At 39.9% G+C, this 21,823-nt stretch overlaps 6 protein-coding genes across 14 annotated transcripts; 3 read left to right on the forward strand and 3 right to left on the reverse strand.

Moving 5' to 3' along the window:
- Positions 1 to 6: 6 nt before the first annotated feature.
- On the reverse strand, positions 7 to 5,505 carry mew (multiple edematous wings). Of its 3 annotated transcripts, XM_018031205.2 has the most exons (6): positions 5,195 to 5,505; positions 4,757 to 4,884; positions 4,329 to 4,352; positions 3,708 to 3,811; positions 3,507 to 3,634; positions 7 to 3,426 (listed from the first exon to the last, which is right to left on the reverse strand). In XM_018031205.2, the coding sequence occupies exons 1-6, from the start codon at positions 5,365 to 5,367 to the stop codon at positions 678 to 680; spliced, it is 3,306 nt and encodes a 1,101-aa protein (XP_017886694.1). In that variant the 5' UTR covers positions 5,368 to 5,505; the 3' UTR covers positions 7 to 677. The 3 variants fall into 3 exon arrangements, with proteins under 3 accessions (XP_017886694.1, XP_026672705.1, XP_026672706.1); XM_026816904.1 differs by lacking the exon at positions 4,329 to 4,352; XM_026816905.1 differs by lacking the exons at positions 4,329 to 4,352; positions 4,757 to 4,884; positions 5,195 to 5,505 and adding an exon at positions 4,570 to 4,750.
- Positions 5,506 to 5,551: 46 nt separating this feature from the next.
- On the forward strand, positions 5,552 to 7,336 carry l(2)k14505 (ATP synthase mitochondrial F1 complex assembly factor 2 homolog l(2)k14505). 2 transcript variants are annotated; one of them, XM_018031218.2, is made up of 7 exons: positions 5,552 to 5,567; positions 5,874 to 6,116; positions 6,223 to 6,416; positions 6,498 to 6,608; positions 6,676 to 6,856; positions 6,925 to 7,040; positions 7,108 to 7,254. In XM_018031218.2, the coding sequence occupies exons 2-7, from the start codon at positions 6,056 to 6,058 to the stop codon at positions 7,252 to 7,254; spliced, it is 810 nt and encodes a 269-aa protein (XP_017886707.1). In that variant the 5' UTR covers positions 5,552 to 5,567; positions 5,874 to 6,055. The 2 variants fall into 2 exon arrangements, with proteins under 2 accessions (XP_017886707.1, XP_017886708.1); XM_018031219.2 differs by lacking the exon at positions 5,552 to 5,567 and adding an exon at positions 5,673 to 5,762 and having other exon boundaries at positions 7,108 to 7,336.
- eys (eyes shut) lies at positions 7,317 to 12,029 on the reverse strand. Its single transcript, XM_018031204.2, has 15 exons — positions 11,791 to 12,029; positions 11,556 to 11,704; positions 11,283 to 11,393; positions 11,096 to 11,203; positions 10,927 to 11,040; positions 10,055 to 10,844; positions 9,497 to 9,977; positions 9,094 to 9,416; positions 8,823 to 9,033; positions 8,605 to 8,756; positions 8,392 to 8,528; positions 8,082 to 8,327; positions 7,818 to 8,018; positions 7,498 to 7,726; positions 7,317 to 7,429 (listed from the first exon to the last, which is right to left on the reverse strand). Exons 1-15 carry the CDS (start codon positions 11,958 to 11,960, stop codon positions 7,333 to 7,335), a joined length of 3,519 nt encoding a protein of 1,172 aa, XP_017886693.1. The 5' UTR covers positions 11,961 to 12,029; the 3' UTR covers positions 7,317 to 7,332.
- LOC108628964 (PITH domain-containing protein GA19395) lies at positions 7,911 to 21,719 on the forward strand. Of its 3 annotated transcripts, none has more exons than XM_018031221.2 (7): positions 7,911 to 7,999; positions 20,315 to 20,371; positions 20,598 to 20,779; positions 20,863 to 20,906; positions 20,977 to 21,054; positions 21,131 to 21,235; positions 21,310 to 21,719. In XM_018031221.2, exons 3-7 carry the CDS (start codon positions 20,609 to 20,611, stop codon positions 21,509 to 21,511), a joined length of 600 nt encoding a protein of 199 aa, XP_017886710.1. In that variant the 5' UTR covers positions 7,911 to 7,999; positions 20,315 to 20,371; positions 20,598 to 20,608; the 3' UTR covers positions 21,512 to 21,719. The 3 variants fall into 3 exon arrangements, with proteins under 3 accessions (XP_017886710.1, XP_017886711.1, XP_017886713.1); XM_018031222.2 differs by lacking the exon at positions 7,911 to 7,999 and adding an exon at positions 20,133 to 20,224; XM_018031224.2 differs by lacking the exons at positions 7,911 to 7,999; positions 20,315 to 20,371 and adding an exon at positions 20,390 to 20,494.
- On the forward strand, positions 12,736 to 14,730 carry LOC108628958 (SET domain-containing protein SmydA-8). Of its 4 annotated transcripts, XM_018031212.2 has the most exons (7): positions 12,736 to 13,236; positions 13,298 to 13,666; positions 13,745 to 13,879; positions 13,988 to 14,174; positions 14,234 to 14,329; positions 14,399 to 14,475; positions 14,528 to 14,730. In XM_018031212.2, the coding sequence occupies exons 1-7, from the start codon at positions 12,751 to 12,753 to the stop codon at positions 14,627 to 14,629; spliced, it is 1,452 nt and encodes a 483-aa protein (XP_017886701.1). In that variant the 5' UTR covers positions 12,736 to 12,750; the 3' UTR covers positions 14,630 to 14,730. The 4 variants fall into 4 exon arrangements, with proteins under 4 accessions (XP_017886701.1, XP_017886700.1, XP_026672710.1 ...); XM_018031211.2 differs by having other exon boundaries at positions 14,399 to 14,730; XM_026816909.1 differs by lacking the exon at positions 14,399 to 14,475.
- LOC108628954 (zinc finger CCCH domain-containing protein 13) lies at positions 14,704 to 20,036 on the reverse strand. The gene is made up of 10 exons (XM_018031201.2): positions 19,560 to 20,036; positions 19,303 to 19,378; positions 18,827 to 19,227; positions 16,704 to 18,755; positions 16,322 to 16,630; positions 15,913 to 16,246; positions 15,674 to 15,840; positions 15,329 to 15,609; positions 15,150 to 15,267; positions 14,704 to 15,079 (listed from the first exon to the last, which is right to left on the reverse strand). Exons 1-10 carry the CDS (start codon positions 19,739 to 19,741, stop codon positions 14,968 to 14,970), a joined length of 4,032 nt encoding a protein of 1,343 aa, XP_017886690.1. The 5' UTR covers positions 19,742 to 20,036; the 3' UTR covers positions 14,704 to 14,967.
- Positions 21,720 to 21,823: the final 104 nt, after the last annotated feature.

Raw genomic sequence — 21,823 nt, forward strand, 5'->3', positions numbered from 1 at the left:
CACGATACATTACAGATTCTTTAATACCATCTGCATTCTTGGTGGGTATACATGTATGTAACAAGTAAGGTGTACATGTAAAAATTCTTTAGTTATAAATAATGTAAAAAGATTCTCGTGCAAATATAATTTACCTTTGTATAAATCTTCAAAAGCAACAAGGTATAAATAAAGGGAATTCAATTCGATGATTAAGTATCTGCTTAAGTAATCTTCAAGATCATACATGAACTCTTTTCTAAACGCGTATTTAATTTACGTTAAACAGAAATTTTGTTAATCACGTCAGTCTCATTTAAACCACGTCGAGTAAATAAGATAAAACTTATAAAAATGTTTAAATGCATCCTGCATATTCTTCACCATCGCGATAATTAATCCTATACAGGAATTGAAAAATACTACTTGAAAGTCAATGTATGACTTTCCTTATATACTTTAAATTGTGCGTTTGTACAAATGTGCCAAATAACGTCATTGTCGAGAAATCATTTTGATCAAGGAATAACTACGATTGTAGTTATAGAATAAAAACTATAATGTCGAAGACATCAGGCAAGACGTTATCACAAATATTATGCATTTAAGTAACTTCTTGCATTTCTTTTGATCTTTTGGAAAATGAGGGAGTTTTTCACTTTCGTTGTAAGTACTGATAAATGTAAGTAAATAAGAGATCAGCGTTTAAATAACGCTTCACTTTCTGGATTCAGCGGCTGCTCGTCTCTGTGTTTTTCTAGATTCCCCGATAAAGTAGGATCTGGTCGTCGCCTTTTGAAAAATCCGAATTTTCGAAGGATCAATGTAAGTAGAATAAGCAATAACAGACCTGCAACCGCGGCTACTATAATTATCCATATTGGTATAGAATCGACGTCCTGCTGATCGAGGAGTGCTGGATATGCGATCGTTTCGGCAATCGCTTGGTCGTCCAGCAGGTTTTCCTGTTGTATTACAACGTTCGGTGGTATGACTATCTTCGCGTTGGATCCTATTCTCACTTCGTCTACCTTCGGATAATCTTCTACAAGAGTAGAATTCCACAGTCTTGCTTTCACGGTGATGATCGCCTCCTGCTTTCTTTGCAAATTGTATATGAAGCAAGTAATGTCGAAACATTTCGCCGTTCCTGCCATGCAGTTCATCGAAACGATCTTACGTCTGTGTCCATCCTTGTCAATGAAAGTACGCGGGTTTACGACTTGTTCTATATCTCGTCTCATTCTAATGTGGCCAGTGTGATTATGAAGCAACGGTGATTGAGTGGACAACGTTTGGAACATGTCGGTATCCTCGTAACTTATGCTGTCTTGTAAGTTCAATGGATTAGGTATGTGTCCCCGTGGAAGTATACATTCGCTGTCGCCTAACGCTTGCACGGTCGGCCGTTCCTCTAAATATAAAAGCCATTTCCCATGAGTTTTATCATTGGCAACCTCATAAGGCCACGCGATGTGAACTTCCAAAGTGCTGACTCGCCATGGACCTTCGTTGAATACTTCGTACACGTGAGAGACCCGAGGTCCTACTTCGTTCAAATGCTTTATAGCGGACTCGCCTATAACTGGCCCACCATAATAAGCCCACTGAATCTTCGCGCTTCCTTTGATCGACAATTCCGCCCGTTTCAATACCGTCGCCTGCAACCTGACTGGCTCCTCCTCTCTTACTTCTTTTGAAGTTGAATTTGCAAATATTACAAATTCCAACTGCGACTTGTTATCTTCTAATCCCTTCGGATCGAATCTTACTTGGATATTCACTAGCTTGTCTTTCTTAAAAGGGTTCCCGATGGAACAACTTACTATCGTGGCATTATGCAGATTACAGATCACGGAGTCATTGCTTTTACTGGCTATGTAATTTAAACTTTGGGAATGGATGATGAACAATTGAGCTTCGTACGCGGATTCACCGACGTTCGAGACATTCACGTCTACGACGACTTCTTCTCTTTCACCCAGGAGAAGTTCGTAGAAATGCGGTTTCGCGGAGGAAGCTGATAAATTTAATCGAGCTTTCACTTCGAGATCGCTCTCGCAGATATCGTTGTTACCACAATCTTTTTGGAACGTTGCTTCGAATACGCGGGCAGCTTCCTGTTGATTCAGTATAGGATAGCTTTTGATGTCAGGTAGCGGTTCTCCTTCGGCAGGCATAATCGGCTCTTCCTGCACCAACGAATAATTCAAACGAAATTTAATAGGCGATTGAATGTCACGCGTATTTTCTTTTAAGTACACAGTTTCCTTTTGGCAGTGTTGCAGTTTCGTCGTGTCTAGATTAACAGTGCGATTCACGAAATGCACATGCGAATACCCGGTACCGAACCAGACTCGGGAGAACTTTTTAACTCCCGTAAAAGTTTCGGCTTCGATGTAATAATTCAATTTCAAATTCTGCATATCTACGTCTTTGACCAAAGATTTAGTTCGACAACAGGCCTCGAATGAGAAGCAAGTATGGTTTGAACTCGGATCTTCCGGACAGCCCATTTTGTTAGGATCTATAGGCTCTAGCTTTTCTTGGTACATACCGTCCTTCTTCAAGTATCGAATGGAAGTAGAGATATCAATTATCTTCCTCGCTCGAAGAAGCGCCACGGCATCATTTTCATAGGCTCCTACCAGTAAATCGGAATATCCATTTTGATCCATGTCGATTCCACCGCTTAACGAATATCCGAACGTTAACAACGGCTCCGGCAAATCTTCCGCGTGTATCACCTGTGACGGCACTGTGATTATTCCATTTCTCGATCCAAGATATATATACACCGTTCCCTTCTTCTCATACGGCGCCCCAACTGCGATATCTTCGTATCCGTCTTTGTTCAAATCCCCAAGATTCGTTAAAGCAAATCCGAACCTGGACTCCTCGCGTCCGACGAGTTTAACAGGCTTGATCTTTTCATGATCCTTGTAAGCTTTCTGCAACGTGGTGTACACGTACACCGCACCACCCTCTGCTTTGTTGAAATAAAACGGTGCAGCCACGATGAGATCCGTGATATTGTCCCCGTTAACATCAGCGGCGGTGATTTCGTATCCGAAACTAGACGCGAATTGTTCACCGTCTAGAATAAGGGCGACGTCCATGTCTGTCTTAAAGTCTCGTCTCGTCAGTAGAACAACTTGGCCCGTGCCATTTGAACGTGGAGCACCGGCTGCGTAAGCTAGACCGGTGTCAAAAAAATTGCCCACGCTGACGGACATTCCCAAATAGCTGTATTTACTGACAGGAGACGCATCTTGCATCGGCGCATTATAAACGGTACTGTCTCTAGTTAAAAATTCATCTGAGACGGTAAAAAGGTATAAGGTTCCTCTCCAAGTGTTCGGGCCCGGAGTCCCGATGACGACTCGATCTTCCGAAGTAAGCACACCACTGGTTCCTGCTTGGCAATATCCAAACTGCTCATGTGCACTGGAAAGAATATAAATTCTCGTTAATTTCAATGTGTTCAATTGTGATCGAAGTATTCGTTTCAAAATATATCAAATTACTTCTTTGTCGGTTTTCCAGAGCAGGGTTTTTTCAAATCTTGATATTTCAAGTCTTGCGTTAGTATGTAACATTGCCCTTGGCCCCATTGAGAATCAGCTATTTTCACGATATGTCTATGTGCACAGACCTACAAATATGATGCATTGAAATACTTCGTAACACATTATTGTTAAAAGACTGATGTAAGATGTAATGCATACCATTACTTTGCCACCGATTCCTTGACTGCGTACCGTTACTCCGAGCCATTGATTATCCTTGATCTCATTGACACTTGGTTTCACTAGTTTGTCAGACTCAATACCTAAAACGTTGAAAATAGTTTATTAAACGATACGTTAGAAAGATAGAAAATGTACAAAGTATACGTTTTATTCATCAGTGTCCCTATTTAAAGATCTTAAACCGTACAAATTGTCATCTTGTCCTCTCTCCCTGTGTAAGGCAATATTAAAGAAAATAGAAGAAATGAACTGCGGTGACTGCAGATGTCCAGGATTTAAACTCAACTTGGAGATCATAAAAAAATGTTAAGAAGCAGTACCTATGCAGTAGTGGTACGAATGAAATAGTATTTAATTCTATTCTCTTCTCATTTTATGCAAGTGTGCGTTTTGAATATGCAGATGCATGAAAATGGTTAGTGAAAATGCAGAGAAATACCTGTCAATGGTGCATTCATTAAAAGTGTTTCAAGTACAAAATGCAAGGGGTATTATTTGGAATACCATGCTGAGAGAAAAATATTGCAAACATATGCAAAACCACAGTGTTTCACGAAAAGGAATTACTCATTCAAGTAACACCGTTCAGTAACTTACTTGTCTCATACAGACTCCCTTCTGCTGCTCGTTAACCAACACATAATTTAACAAAAAAATAATCTTATTATGTATGTAACAAAATAAAGCACGATAACTTAATGACTCTATAAGTTGATAACATCGAGAGGAACATGCACACTGATTACATCAAAATAGTTTATGAACATAATACGAAACGTAGTAGAACGTAAAACTGAACTTTCAGGGAACAGAATATTTTAATCTAAATTAGTCTTACTGATAATTTACTTTGCTCCAACTTGTATGAAATGCAGATCATCGAATATTTATATCAATGCAACATTAGTATAAGTGCGATATATTTATTTTTCGGTATATAGATCACATTTTTTAATGAATAGATGGTCTTCATTATGAATCACGTTAATTATATCGATAGAAAGCTGTTTCAAGTTAAAACATACTTAATCTTCCATCAGTAATCACTTGAGTGCAATCTGTCTTAAATGTTGTCAATGGACATTGCCATAAAGCACCGGACCTATTGGTGCCTGGCTGCTTATTTTGATCCAAAGGTGCTCCGATCAACATCCTGTAAAATGAATGTATATAATTCTTTAAATTACAAATTTGAAATAGTTATAATAAGGATATACATGTAATGCATTCATATCAAGTGAAAGCATAAAGCCTTGAAATAAATGTATCATACTTCCTTAATATTTATACAGAGTTATCTATTTCATATCTTTTTATCACAGATTGATAAATACGTAGTAGTTACGTAATAAAGGGAGTTATAATTTATATACATTACGATAATAACATTTGCATGACAAATATATGTCATTATTATACAACTTCTAATTTTATATGTCCTAAATAGTGTATGCATAACTTACCAACTTTTTGGTTTCTGCGAACCATCGTCTGATAATTCTTGATGTTCGGCTACAGAATAACCGAAATAAGAACCATTTAATCCTTTCTTGATAACAGGTATCCTTGGCTCCAAATTAAAACAGTGGACCAAACATACGTTAAAAATAATCAAAACTAGCTGATAGTTTTTCATTTTTGGTTAATCTCAGTTCGTTCGTTCACATGTACTTCGTTATTTATAAGTGTATTACTGAGGATTTTTAAACCCTTCTAAGCGTTCTCTTATCTTTGAAACTATTTTCGTGTACTTCGCTGGTCCACCCATTCATCGACCTTTTAAAACACGCACAGGCGGCACGGGAGGACCTACTAAAATCCACCCACACGATTCACGTCTGTACATTTCATGACTACCATACTCTTCAAGTAGTTATCTTCCTGTATGCATAAGATAAAATCGTTTAGTCCGTAATTCTAGACGCGAATTTAAAACGTATTCGCCAGTCTACGAAACGAGTTTCATTTACTCGAAAAAGAATACGCTCCCAATGATTCACATACTACACATACGATTGAGTACACAATGAAGTAATTGTATTTACATTTTATGTATTGGTTTTATTTTTACAATACACGTACTGTTAGAAACATGACACAAAAGTGATTACAGAAGTGTTTAATATGAAATTATTATTGCAGAATTTGTACATCGGTGAAGTACAATGATTAAAAAGTACGCGACTTGAAACATATTTGAAAACAATAGCTTCGATTGCTATCGATATCCGAACTATACAGCTCGGTTCGGTTATGTTTTGCTGGACGTGTTTAAAAAGTAAACGCAGTAATATTTATAACAGAGAATATTTTTACATTCGCCGATGATGCATTATTTAAGATACAAACGATTTATTACGACTTTTAGCATAGTACGAAATCTAGGTAATGTATGACAATATATCTGTTTAAACATCACGAATTTTCCAATGACATTTAACCTGTTCTTCCTTGGTTTTTTTTCCCTACATGATGTATGTCATTTTTCCAGCGACCATTAAGAGATTTTATAGGAAAACGAACATATTATCGAGCGGTGGAAAATACGAGATTACCCTTGATCAAAGGAAATTGAAAACGCCTCAGGGCAAGGTGTTTCAAGTAGAGAGCAGACCTCTGGCTTTGGCTGTAGCCGCAGAATGGGATATGCAAAAAGGAATCATAGACAGAAGTAACATGCATTTGGTAAGTTTATCTCTAAAGTGATAGACAGGGTGAATTCAACAAACATGATTTAACAATACATTTATATATTAAATTTTACAGACAGCTCTTTGCAATACCGTAATAGATAATCCACATAATCATACGAAACAAAACATGGTCAATTACATAGTAAATTGCTTAGAGATGGATACAGTATTATTTCATTCGAATGTAGGTACGTTACATAGAACTCTGTGTGTACAATGTGAATTGATGATTTAATAAAAATTGATTGTAGGAAAATGATGACTTGTATAAACTGCAAACTAAAAACTGGGATCCACTGGTACAGTGGTTTTGTGACAATTATGGTGTGGATATGGTGAAGACTCAAAGTATAGAGGCTCCAACAGTGTCTCCAGAAACTAAAGCTAAATTGACGAGACACTTGATGTCTTACAACTACAGTGCAGTCTATGGTATGTAACATGATTATTTTAATTATATGTAAAACATGACGAATGTTACGATACTGTTTCATTTCTAGGTTTCATGTACGGAGTAGACACAGTCAAGTCTGTGATCCTTACTCTAGCCGCAGCAGCGAGAGTGATCAGTATAGAAGAAGCAGTGAGACAAACACGTTTGGAGGAAGATTATCAAGTGTGTATAATAACATTTATGTTGTAATTATCACATATTCTTTTCTACATCTTATCTTTCATTGCAGGTTTCTCACTGGGGATCGGTAGAATGGTTCCACGATCATAACAAATACGACTTACAATCACGGTTGGCTGCGGCTATCTTATTTGTGCATTTGAACTCTTACTCTGTGTCGTGTCGACCGAAAAGTGACAGTAAAAATATTGACTAATGTATAAAATCCTAGTCGAGTGAATCTCGTACAAGTTGTACACGTGTTATGTCGGGACAAGATTAAACAACGTTTTTATTAATTTGGAGTGTTACAAGAGGATGACTCAACAGAAGATAACGGTTTTATCGGTATGGAACAATCAGATCCCATCCATTCTTTTGTACAAATGCAACTAGAACAATGAATTAGTATTTTTTTTCAAAAGATCATCTAAATGTTAAAATATACTGAACGGCTTACCTATACGTAGCCCCATGGTTTAAACACACCGCGCCGTTTTTGCATGAATGCCGAATGCACTCGTTCCGGTGACATTCACCAACGCCACGACCTGTTGCAGGGCTGGAACTGGTTATCGGATAAATCGAATTTTCCGTGCGTAATTCGATGTCGAATATACAACCAGAAAAGCCAGTATGAAGAGGCAGATCATGGGGCAATAGTTCAAAGTTCTTCGACTTGTGTCCACCTGAAGAACAATCATTCGTTCTCATCCTAATTACTAGTGTCGATACCGAGCTTTATAAAAATTGTACTTCTTCAAATACGGTAGAACTGACCGATATAAAGTATCGGCGATACATCGAGCCGTGTCATGGAGCCAACCACTCGACCAGTTACATTGCCTATACCATCCACTGCGAGCCACGCATCCCGACCCCTTCTTCCAACCCGGACCGTGTACGTCATGTAACTCTTGCTCGCCGTTGCTGTTATCGTTGCCGCATTCAACGGAACGCTGGTAAATATTCTACGAACTCCTATAAAATATTCTCATGAAATTCGGTACTATCAATCGCGCGAACACTCGGGATGTGAATTACCAGCTCCCAAGTCCCATGTTAACATGATGTAACCGCGGACGTATGTTACGGAGAGGTGATCCGATAGATCGCGACGTGATCCGCTTTGCCCTAAATAAGCTATCAAAGATATTTGTTCGAAAGTACGCGGTATCAGCTTCAACTTCAACTCCATTGTATCTCTTATGGAGTTCGATACACCGTAAGCGATGTACGAAGAGAATCCAGGTACGAGTACCGAGAATGACGGTCGAGTTATGACAGTATCTAGAAGTTTAAAGCAGATGGTAATTAATGATGGCTTCGCAGACAAATAGATAGCGCGTGTCACCTTCTTCGCACAGAAGTCCATGAGTCCCGAGTGGACAAACGCAAACGAAACCTGAACCAGGTGAACTGATGCAAGTCGCGCCTAGTGCGCAAGGATTTTCATCGCACGTCGAACGCTCGCAAAACGGGCCCGTGTATCTGCCCAATTAAACTATTTATTATACACTTCTTTAGCGATACCTACCGCGTTCTAGAATATTGCAAATCATTTTACCCCGCTATGCATCTGCACCGCACCGTGCCGTTTACCTCTTCGCACGCGCCGAAATTTTGACATGGATTCGACAGGCACAAAAATGATACGCAATCCTCGATTTGAAATGTTTCTATAGAGTCGTGGATGAAGTGACGCGGCTCGTCATTTATCTACGTTAATAAGTCAATTAATATATAGACTTGTAAATCTTGATTGATAATTGAGGGAGGACGAACCCTCAGCGAGTCCATGCAGCCGGTGAATCCCATAGAGACGTGGGCGAAATAGTGAGAAAATACCATTGGTATTCCACCCAAATGCAAATTAGCGTGTCGCGGGAGATGCCCATGTAATGGTAAAATTTGTTCTCCGCTCACTGATGCCGTACCGTTCACTAGCAAACGTGCTGAACATTTGTTAGTCTCGTTTCTCATGAAATACTGAAATCTGCATTCGGTATAAGTTACCTTCAGTTTGTTATTACTGATGTTCATCGATTCAACGTACCGTGTATCGATCTGTGTTTCGTATCCGTTGTCGATAGGCGAATCTATCTCGCCTAGTAGCATGGTGTCAAGCCCACAAGAGAATTGAAACTTTAACGAGCCATATTCCAAATACACCAACGCGTATTTCTCGTTGTCGAAGTAAACGTGTAATATGATACCGTCCTTGAAACGGGTTTTGAGTCGAACAAAAATTCTTATCGTCGCGTTATTGCCACCCGAAATTTCAACGTCGACATGTTGCCTCGCGTACGATTTTCCATAGAACGCAGCTCGCACTATGTCAGGACCGGTTTTGCAATTCTCGCGCTGCGTGCAGTTGCACTAAAAGTCAAATTATTGGAACTGTTGTACTATTGAAAAGATTTTATTTTTAAGTTAAGAGAGAATGCAGTAATACTTGCATCACGGCCGTTGTGCGAGGGTACCGTGGTACTTATACAAGAAGTTCCTTGACATTCTGTAGTTGTACTACTTTCTACGGTGGCCGGTGATCCAGCTTTTGTCGAAATTCGTTCACTCTCACTGGCAGTAGTACTTTCGTCAAAAATTGTCTTCACAGTGCTACTCGTCACGGGTGAAGAAACATTGGTAACAAAAGCAAATGTAGAACTTTCAATCCCTGTGCTTGAAGGCTTCGATAATTCAGTGAACGTCCAACTATCTGTAAATGGTTGACCTGCTATAGAGCTTGTCGATTCCGTTCTATTTTGCCCAAACTCTATAAAACTCGAGGAAGTCGTGATGGTAGAGAGCCAGCTACTTCTTTCACTGCCCGGCGTAATCTCTTCTATCACTTTCTCAGTAGTAGTCACCGAGCTACTTCTTTCACTCTCCGGCGTGATCTCTTTTATCACTTTCTCAGTAGTAGTCACCGTAGAATACCTAAATAAAAATGAAATGCATATTGAAATGTACATTCGATTCTGCATCGTAATTCATCAATCGTAGAGCACCGTTACCCTGTACTTGGAACATATCCCATTGTAGCCTCTGAAGTGAGGGAATCAGTAGGATGTACAGACGCGAAGGTTCTACCGTTCTCTTGATAGATCGTTTCAGTCGTCGTTTCATTTAAACCGAATTTCGGTGTACCATGTTCCGCTTCGATTTTTAATGTTGGAACTATCGATGGTACCTCGCTCGAAACATTGGAAAACGTTTGGGTTTCTAACGAGACTATTTCAGTTTGAGACATCTCTTTACTCGTTATGTACATGGGTGTCGTGACAAAAGTAGTTTCTGTGCCATCGCTACTGCCGCTGCTACTGCTAGTAAAAAAATCTACCTCGGTTCTATCTGTGGAGGACGTCTCGGTGAACGGGTACCATTTCGTATAGGAACGACTCGTACCCTTAGATGAAGATTGCACTGTCGTGGAAGTCACGGATGACATTTCTGGCAGTATCTGTGAGGTAAAGGCAGTGATCTTCTGGTCGCTATCAGTCTCAGTTCTCTCGAAGGGTGAGAAGGTGGTTGATGGAAGATCGTAGGTATTACAAAATGGACCGCTGTAGAACGTCGGGCAGGCGCAAGTGAAACTGTTCACGCCGTCGATACAAGTACCCCCGTTCTCGCAGTTTGCGAATTTCGATTCGCAATCATCGTACTTAAGCTCGCATAATTGGCCATGGTAATCGGGCACGCAGTAGCAAACCGGTCGCTCGTCTTCGAACAAGCATACCGCGTCGTTCTTGCAAGGATTTTCGTCGCAGGGTATGATAGCCTTGTCGCAGTCTTTACCCGTGTACCCTTATAAATAAGAATATAATACCGCGCTTGTAGCAATTATGATCTTCTGCACGTTTAACGGCAAAGTATGACTGAAGTTTACCGAAGAGGCAAGCGCACGTGTACGTAGCAGGTATGTTGATGCAAAGACCGCCGTTTTTGCACGGCGACGTGACGCACTCGTTGACATCTTCGTCGCACAATCGGCCTGTCCAGCCTTCGTAAAGAAAATATTCATTAATAATTTGATTGAATCGAAATATTTATACAACCTTCGGAACAGCGGCAATAAAAAGAGAAGCCAGGTCCTTCCACGCATTCCCCTCCGTTCTTGCATATCGTGTCGTTACAAACCGAAACGTCGATTTCACAATAATCACCTTAAACAACGTGGCATAGATCGAGAGAAAAAGAAAAATGATCATTCTTACAAATCCTGATTGTTGCTGTTGATTTTACCTGAGTATCCGTCAGGGCATTGGCAAATGATGCCATCGTAATCGAGGCATGTCCCATTATTGAGACAAGGATGATTCGAGCATTCGCTATACTTTTGCTCGCAATTAATACCTGAAAATATATTATAAAATAATAAGAAACATTGTCCGTCTTGTTGATAATCTTAATTCAAGAATCAGTCTTGTATACAAGAAATCGCATCGTGAACATCGCACCCTCTGAGCTAACACGTCGACGGCTTGCACATGCGATGAAAAGCAAACAGTAAATTACCTACGAAACCGTCGAGACAGGTGCAATTATACGCCGCGACAGCATCGATACACGTTCCTCCGTTGAGACACGGATCAGACCAACAATCATCCCAATTGATCTCGCAATTGATTCCAGTGTAGCCATCGATACAGTAGCAAGAATAGGTGCTTATAGAATCAATGTTTATTCTTCTTTTAAATTGTACAACGAGGAAGAAAGACGATATCGTCCGTGTTTAATTAAGTTCGTATACCTGTTTGCATCTTCTAAGCAAATTCCGTACATGCATGGATCTCCGCTGCAATTCAATCCCCGTGAAAGGCCAGTTACTAAGAATAGAATTATTATCGGAACGAGAATCTCCTTTTTCATAGATTTTTCAATGAGCATTCTCGTCTGTTGCATTCTGAATATAAATAGCATAATTCTAGTATGACCATTTACTATGTACCGTCACGGATATTCGTACGAGGCTCATTTTCATTCGATTAATTAATTTCAATTTAGTCCCAGTCTATAAAAAACCGTAAATCGCGAACGACGTGCCACTAATCCGAGTTCATACTCTCATCAAAGGTACGACTACCTGATTGCAATATGCATATCATATATACTTCTCGGTTTAACTAGTATTTGCAGCAGGTAGTCAACCACCCGGTAGTCCTAGCAACGCTTAGGACTATACAAAGGTTGATGCCTGTCGGATACGCTTGCGTGAAAATTTGCTTCGTCAATAATAATTCTTATTCAATTATACGAAAACGTTACTCTAGGCTTTCCTATCAAAACTATTTTACAAGTTCTCATGCTTGGCGATCGATTAGAGATCACTTTTATATTGCATTCCATTATCTTCTTTACTTGCTGCACATTAATGGAATGGACAGTTTCCTCTGGGTATCAGTTGAAAAGATTCCAACTCTATTTTGGATGAATCCGAGTAACACGCACCGGCGTACATAAAAAGATTGCCATTTGAAACGATAGTACTATTCTTGAGCATACATGAAGTATATTAAATTCCTTATAAAAATACTCTCATAGCAATCTCCTGATTACTTCGTCATAGTCTCTGTGCATTAAATTAGGTACAATGCCAAAAGCAGACGCATTATATAATCTAAATACTCATACCATAATAAGACACTGCTGTCCGTAGCCAGTCGTTAACGAAACCTTGGCTTTCTCTGTCTGACAAGCGGCTCGATTCAATATGAACCGTGATTGTAATCCGGAGAAAGTGGAGGAACTATTGATCTCTCATTTAAAAGAGAAAAATGTTTTCCAAATGGAAAAATCATGGACCATTCGTGATTCCCCATTAAGCGGGTATGGCGTGTACGCCAACCGCGACATTCGACAGAATGAATTAATCATCGTCGATGCGCCTCTGATAATCGGACCAAGGGCAATAGGCAAACATCTACAGATGTGCGTGTGCTGTTATAAGAAGGAGTGCGCGTTATTTCCGTGCGACAGAGGCTGTGGCCTGCCGGTTTGCTCTGTAGAATGCAAGAACTCGTCGCAACACGCGAATTATGAATGCGAGTACTTGAGATCATTGGTACCGAATTGTGGCACCGATTGGTCCTCAGATCTGATGTTAGCTGTGGTCCCTATCCGTGCGCTCTTTTTGACTGGACAGCAACGAGAATGCTTGGCCACGTTTCAGTCTTATCAAGCTGACGTTTATTACGAGGTACGATAGTTCAGGAGGTTCTTCTGATTCTTCGATACAGTTTTTCCTTAAACCCTCTCAGCTTGATTTGCTTACGAAAAACGTGGTCAATCTTCCGACCGAGGAGGATATGAAGCTGATGAAGCATGTATGCGGCGCTTTTTATACGAATGCCTTCGAGACGGTCAAAGTTCACGATAAGGATCATTCCTCGAGTTTGCGAGCCCTCTATCCTATGGCAGCATTGCAAAATCATTGCTGCGTTCCGAATACCAGCCATCACTTCGACGCGGAATTCAGGCTTTACGTCAACACGACCCGTCCTATTTCTGCCGGTGAAGAATTGACAATGACCTATACCAGTCTATTTTGGGATAACACGTTGCGGCGGCAATTTTTAAGCACCACCAAACACTTCTCCTGCATGTGCGGGAGGTGTAGCGATTCTACTGTAAGTCTGGAGGAATTAGATGTTAAAAAATTATGGAAGCTGAAGTAAAAGACAAGTTTTACATCCTCGTATTGTTAGGAGTTTGGGTCTAAATTAGGTGCTCTCTTGTGCGCATCCGATAAATGTCCTGGACAGTTATTACCTCGCGATTCGCTTAATATGAAAAGTCCTTGGGCCTGTGATACGTGTACCGTAATTATAAATCATCGGCAGGTATATTTGTAGAAAATTCGAATCTGTTGATTAGAAAGAATAATTGTTCAACATCAATAATTTCTTATCAGTCACACGTACTTAGTTGTTTTCTTTGTTTCTTATCAGATACATTCGATACGTTCAGGTATAGCAGCAGTAATGGAAGAGGTTTTATATAAAACTCCGCGACAAGTTTTTAAGTTCATGCGAAGGGAATTGAGGCACCTGGTTCCTCGGACCAATTATCTACTCGTAGACGTAAAGTTTCGAATCATTTCCTATTACGGCAAAAACGATGGAATCACGTGGCAAGGTATAATAATGCATTTCAATAGATGCGTACTAGATGCTTATCTATGTAAACGTTCTTAGATTTAACTGATGGCGAACTGAACGTGAAAGCAAATTACTGCAACGATTTGCTTTCCATACTGGACACTTTAGGCTGCGGAGATTGTCAAAAAAGAGGTGATCTTATTGAGAACAAAGACTAAAATGCACCGGTTTCTTTATATTGTCATTCACGTCGTATTTCAGGCCTCATTTTGTACGAACTATACTGCACAAATTTCGAGAAAATGAAACGATTTAAAGAGCGACCGCGTACTGAAAAGGTACTCACATCGCGTTCGTATCGTCTTGTATATTTTATCTTTGCATTTTTAGATGGACGAAAACGAACATTTGTTACAAAAAGCATTAGCCATATTGAGAAATGATGCTGTTATACAAGTTAGGTATGAACACGATAAACAGTATTTTAAATGATCTGTAAAATAGGCTGGCTAAAAGGATGAAGTGAAAAAGATTTGAAAAATGTATTTTATTTTATCACATTATTCGTATTAAATTATTATATTTCTCTCGGATACTACATTTCATTTTGCAGTAATACATCAGGATTGAACAATATACAAAAAGACGTTTAGTCATGGCAAGTTAAAAACCTTTAGGAATTTTTAGGAAAATTCCTTTTTACATTGCGCCACTGATAGCTAAGTACTAGCTAAATTGTAGCTAAAACCAGACTAGGAAGTAATGAGTAGATGCACTTACACTCTCGTGTACATCTAGAATGTCATATCCTATAGGTAAAAGCATCATTTTCATACGACCTGCTGTAATAAACACTTCGCTTCTTCATACAAAGCTGTACAAGGCTTTAAGACTTCTATATCGTAGTCCACGTCTTCGTCAATATGTACATTATTATTATTCCTGTAACAAAATGATCCATTATATCTTTCACTACGTCATTCCATAAAAAAATTTACACAGATATATTTACCTGTATAGAAAGTCATCTACCACAGGTAACATGTCATTGTTTAAGTCACGTAGCAAACGATCTCGAGCGAGTGCCGTGTGCATAAATGCAACGTTATGAAGGAATAATTCCGAACGATCTGTAAATGAACATTGACTCAAACATAAATAACTTGCATTAACTCGATTTAACACACGTACCTTCGGTCTCGTATTTCTTCGATAACTTTTTTACCAGATCCTCGCCGGCGTACTTCGCGGATACACCGATCCTTTGTAGAATCGCTTTGCACTGCCAGCGATTCTCCGAATTCTGATTGCACGACATTGATTTACGAGGCTGCGTCTCTTTAACGAGACTCTCCCAATCGACACCCAGAGCATCGCCCAAACCCTTCCCACTAGTCTTTATATCCTCTTCCAATTCACCGTCGGAAATCTCTTCGAAATCCATAGTCTCCATATTTTCGTCTTCCATATTCCTGTATATAAATTTAATTTTCTCATCACTACAGATCGTGTATAACATCGACGTATGAATACTACCTGAACGACATTGCATCGGTATTGTCTTTTCCTTTTGCGTTGAAAACGGTTTCTTCTATAGCTTCTTTTGGAGATGAAGAATCTGCCTCCTGACTCGTGGCTTGACCATCCCGTTGCGTGATATCAGGGCTTTTCTTAGTTGCGCGTGTTTTATTTGTGTCCGCATCCTATAAGCATGCAAATTAATAATAATAACACAGAGAGCTATATGAATTCTATAATAAACTATTAGAACGTACCGTGGTATCTTCCATGTTCAATATATCGTCTGGATCATCGCTAATATCACTGAGATCGCTTTCGGTATGAAGCGTTTGCAGAGATTCATCGATGCAGGAACGCTTCGATTCAGAGGAAACGATTTCTTTCGTTTCGGATTTTTCCTTAGGTGGAGGTTTCTTCTGAAACATATCTGTAGACTTCTCTCGAGTCGATGGTAGCTTACCTTCTGCAAGCTCCATCAACTTTTTATTAATAGGTTCCTCCTTCATGCTACCGTACAAGGATGCCTGTTTGGAAGTATGAACCGTACATTCATCTCTACTTTCGGAACTGTTATAAGGTCGCCTCTTGCTGCAAATTTTAGATACTATCCAGTACTGTGAAATGTATAATGCATTAAGAAAACAAAGTTGATTAGCGGCATACTTATGCGGCGTCGATTCTGTTATCTCCATTTCCTTGGATCGATCGTTCCTGTAATGACCTCGAATATGTACCGATTGATTATCCCACTTTCTGGGTTCATTCGATTTCCAATCGGACACGGAATTATCGTATCGGGAATTCCAGTCGTCGTCGTGTACTTCCGATCGAGGAAGGCTGTCTCTGCTATCCCATAACGCTCTCACTCGCCATTCCCTTTCTTCCCAATCCACAGGGCCGTAAGTTCGATCCCTGCCATGTTCAATGTCACGATGGTGAGCATCCCATTCATCGTTAGGTACGCTTTCATCCCTAAGAATCATAGTGATTTATTGTCGATCAGTAAAATCGTGAAATTGTCATCGACGAATTAAAATTAACGCACCGAATAGCGGGATTGCTTCTTAATTTCTCTCCGGAGTAAAGCGGATGTCTGTGATGGTGATGATGATGACGATGATCATCGAACGTCGTTCTATCGGCGGTTTGAACGACGTATCTAGATTCTCGAGATCTCTCTTCACGAATTCCACGCCTTTCATCGAACGGACTGTCGTACCTTCTTCCATCGACGGTTTTCCTTCGGTCGTCTTCGTGAACATGATGATCGCGATAATCTAAATGCGAGGACGATTCCTCCGGTTCTTCCCAATGCTCCGACAAACGTCCGTAATTTCTATTATAATTTCTGTCGATCTCAATCGTCCGTCGTGGACTGGTTTCCCGTCTGTCGACCAGGCGATCAACTTTGGTCGGTGTGACACGCGATTGATCGTGTTCAGACGCGTGAGTTCGATCGTATCTCGTACCAAACCGCCTGTGCCTCTCCCGATCGTAATGTCCAACGTCTATTCTATCGATCAAATTATCTCGCGACGTCGACAACGTAGCTGGTGCAGACGAAGATGAAGACGAAGCTATAGAAGTTTGAACTGGTAAAGCAGGCGTCTGCGATAATGGCGGTACACTTTTGTCAAGCAACGATGCTCTGTCCAAAGATCTTTCACGAGGGAAACGATCGGTACGATCTCTCGGCGAATTTACATTAGCTTTACGAGCAGATGCATCCTTATCCACAGTACCCCTATCGTATCTGCTTTCAACGCGTTGAGATGCTCTGTCTCTATCAGAGAGAGTTTTCGTTTCCGATCGTTCTCTCTCTCTGTCGCTTCTACGTTCGCGAGTACCGTTCTTCTCGAACGCACTGTCCTTCGCTACTATTCTTTCTTTATCTCGACTATAGCGCGAATTTTTATCAGTTGTCAGACTCAGAGACGTCGAAACCAAAGGAGCTACGTCCCTATCTCTCGTTTTTAATGATTCCTTCTCTCTGTCACGGTCGCGATCTCGATCTCGATCACGTTCACGGTCTCGTTCACGATCACGGTCGCGGTCACGATCCCGGTCCCGGTCCCTTTCTCGATCGCGATCTCGTTCTCGATCCCTGTCCCGTTCGCGATCCCTCTCCCGTTGTCGTTCGCGACAACGATCCTGTACATCTTCCTTATCCTTGTCACGAGCGTCTCGTTGATCCCGAGCAAGTCTCGAATGGCCCCGTTCATCCCTCGTGTGCTCCTTATCTCGCCGTTCTCTGCTCTTCTGTCGTGTTTTGTCACCTACGTAGGCTTTATCTTCAAACTCTTTACCGATCCGCCTGTGGCTCTCTTCCTGAGTAGACAATTGTCTAGATTTACTGTTTTGTTCATTCTTTCGTACGTCCTCTCTGTCTTTGGTCTTGTCACTTTTATGTGATTCGCGATCTTTCTTCTCAGTGTCGCGAGATCTATTCGCAGAAACTTGCCTATCTTGCGGTTTCGGCGGAGTAAGTTCTCGCTTGGACCTCGACGATTTCTCAGGCGTACGACTGCGATGAGTTTTCGTCGAAATCACTTCTTTCGAGTGCTGATGCTTCGATCTGTCCGACGGCGGCGGTGTCCTGGAACGTATGTCTTTGTCTTTGCACTTCGATTTTAATCTCTCATCTACTTTCGCTTTTTCGTTTATCGCACGACTCTTTTCCTTGTCCTGTTCCTTGACCTTCTCGAACGTCTTAGTCTTAGCACTGTCTTTAGACAATTCATCCACCTCTCGCACTTTCTTGTAATGTCTGTCATCTTTCTCGATGTCTCTGCTCTTCGACGCTTTCGGAGATTCACTTCTGTTCCTCTCTCTGACTTTAGTAGACGTCCCGTGATGAGGCACGGACACGGCAGAACCCAATACTGTCGTCGCGGTCGTTGACGCTACCGCGGTAGACACTTGTATCGCCGGCGATCTCGTACAAGACGTGGAAGAATGCTTTCGCGACGTAGAAGATGAACTGTACTTCTTCGCCGATCTGACATTCGCGTCCTTCTTCGTAGAAATAGTTTCCAACTTACGTTTCTTCTTCACCGACGGCTTCTCGGTTTTCGTTCCGAGTCTTTTCAACTTCAACCTATCGGAACGATCGATTCGTAATTATTTACGAACGATTCGAAAATTATAGCGACGAGTGTTACAACTTACTTTCTTCTCCTTTCTTTGTCTTCGTCATAATCGGTAGAACCACTGTGATGCCGTTTAGACTTGATCTTCTTTACTTTTTTACGAGAATCGGACGTTGAACTGGAAGACGAGTCTTCGCTGCTCGAACTACTACTACTGCTGGACGAGCTGGAGGTGTGAGAGCTTGAGGAAGAAGTCATAGCCTTTTTCTTCTGTCTCACTCTGTCTTTCCCATGCACCTCTTTATCCTTCTTCATTTGAAGCTCTAACTCGCGCTGCAACAACTGTCTACGTCTCTCTAACACCTTCTCGTCCTCGTATTCCAAATCTGTTTGATTCCACTCCTCTAAATTTAAATCGGGACTGTGCGATGCTTTTTTTACAATCTTGGAAGTGAGCCTTTTAAATGGATCCTCAATGAGCTGCACAGTAATACATTATTTTAATAGATTTAATTGAATATCCGAAAAAGTGTGACAAACGGATCATTGACTTACACCAGCTGTACTTGCAATAGCATTATCCTTCTTGGCACGTTTGGATGGACTTATTAATGTGTGAGTATTTGCATATCTAGTTGCAATATCAAGAAAACAAAATGTTGATCATCTTAAATAGAACGATTGGTAATTAAATAGTTAAGCTCTAAATAGGTAATCTATAGATACATACAGTATAATTATTCATCATTCGTATGAGAGACAAACGGAACTGTGATCGTTTCGAGAGTACGTGGAATTTAAAACTGACTTACTTGCAATTCTTTCCGTACGAACAGCTGCCGTTCAGTGCCCAGTTTCTACAATAATCTGACGAATTTTGGCCGGCAGTAACAGCTGGTTTGGTCCCCAACCTCTCAAACACACTTGGTCGACGAGAGTCTGTATTACATTTCGTAGGGTCAACCGTTATCTTCCTTATGTTTGATTTTGACATATTATCACCATAAAACAATTATGTTTTCACAATGGAAGCACATAACTGCAGCATGCAAATATTCATTTGCTATGGAATCACCATCAATGTAATCACGATCTTTAAACTAATCGGTCTTAACCGGTCTTAAAAACTAAGAAGCATAAGTCGCACGTTACTTGTTCTACGAATATTCTCCTCGTGATCGCCGCTGCTGTAATATTTACACTGTTTTATTCTTAAAAGTTAAGCTCACATTCGTACTGAGTATACGTACGCTAAGTAAAACACAGTAAAACATGGTGAAACCACTGAAACTGAATCCCAGTGTTGGGCACATCGTGGGATTTTTAGGGCATGCGCACTGACCGTACGCCGTACAGTCTGCTCAAAGATCAGTCCGACCCTTAATAATTATACATGTATTAGTAATCTTGCGTTATAATACCATGTATAACACGTTATAATTAATACAATTTATATTCGCACATTACTAATAAATAGGTATATTTGTATTTTGTATGCGGTAGATTTTATAAGAATAAGCATTGAAGTTCAACTGTGTATACAAGTGATTCTGATTGTCATTTCCAGTACTGACTACCGGCTCCAGCTATCGCAAACGTTGCTGTCACGTTCGAGACTAAATAAGTTAGTATTTCAGTCTTTCTACTTATTTTAGTTGTACGTAATTCATGTATTAAATACGATGACCAAGATCAATTATTTATAACGATTCTAATCGCCTAATACAAAAATTCATGATTTAACAGTGTATGAGTGTACTTTTTTTTATCTTAACGTCTATTGCTACACTTTTTATTATACTTTAGGATAATCAGTATACGTTAATTTACAAAGACTAAACATTTTACAGGTCTTTCTACAATGGCACATCAATGTGTTTGCGGAGGTAAACACGATGAGACTGAGCTGGGAATACACTACAACTTGTTCCAAAAAATTGATATTGAAAACCTGGAATGTTTAAATGAAACTGAAGAAGGCAGCGGAGCTAGTGTATTTAAAACATGGGAAAACAGATTGGACAAAAATAAAGTGAAGTATCATGCACACATTTAAAAATGCTTAATATACAAATAACTGATGAGTAATGTAATTTATGTTGATTTCTTTTCCAGTACGTCGAGAGTGATATCGACAATGAACTCCTATTTAATATTCCGTATGTGTAAACGTATTCGATCTAAATATTTGTTAAGAAAAAATGTATAAACATGATTATTTGTTTTCAGTTTCACAGGAAATATAAAACTGAAAGGTCTTATTATTATCGGAGGAGAAGATAGTTCTCATCCAAATAAAGTAAAATTGTAAGTTTTTCACAGGAAATCTTTATCGAACTATATATATTTATTATCAAATTATATATATTTTCTATTAATATAGGTATAAGAACAGACCCTATATGACATTCGATGCTGTGGCTACAGAGCCTGAACAAGTATTTGAATTATGTGTAGATCCAAATGGAGTGCACGAATATGCTCCTAAGTATGTAGATATTTTTATGCTTTACATAAATATTTATAAATAAAAAACTACAAGCATTTGTATTACTGTTACAGAGTGGTTAAATTCTCCTCGGTACATCATTTAAGTTTGCACTTCACTGGAGCGGATAAAATAAGAATTTACTACATCGGATTAAGAGGAGAGTGGTCGCCTCTGCATCAACACGGTGTTACTATTTGTACCTATGAATTACGTCCGCAAATGAGCGATCACCCAAAGGGAGACAACGAAGATATCGATAAGGCCATAAGTTGATTTTCTAATAAAAGAACTGGCATTCAATCTTCTGTGTTGAGATAAACTAAGTCTGACGACTAATAAATGTTTCTATTCAAACACACACGTTTCTGTACTTTTTCTAATGTCTCGCGGAATCAGAGAAGTTTGTATGATTTAAAAGAAATCTTGTGTGATCTTGTGAAATCTTGAATGAATAAAAAGCACGTTTATTTTTAAACAGAAACAAGACGATGTTCTTTATGCATTAGATCTGTTATTCTGTCAAAACTAATACGTCCCCCGGGACCCCTTTCGATCTCCCCTTCTCTCTGCCTTGTTCCCTTCCAC

This window comes from Ceratina calcarata, unplaced genomic scaffold (genome assembly GCF_001652005.2).
Source record: "Ceratina calcarata isolate Rehan_Ccalc_2016 unplaced genomic scaffold, ASM165200v1 scaffold551.2, whole genome shotgun sequence".
NCBI classification, from domain to species: domain Eukaryota; kingdom Metazoa; phylum Arthropoda; class Insecta; order Hymenoptera; family Apidae; genus Ceratina; species Ceratina calcarata.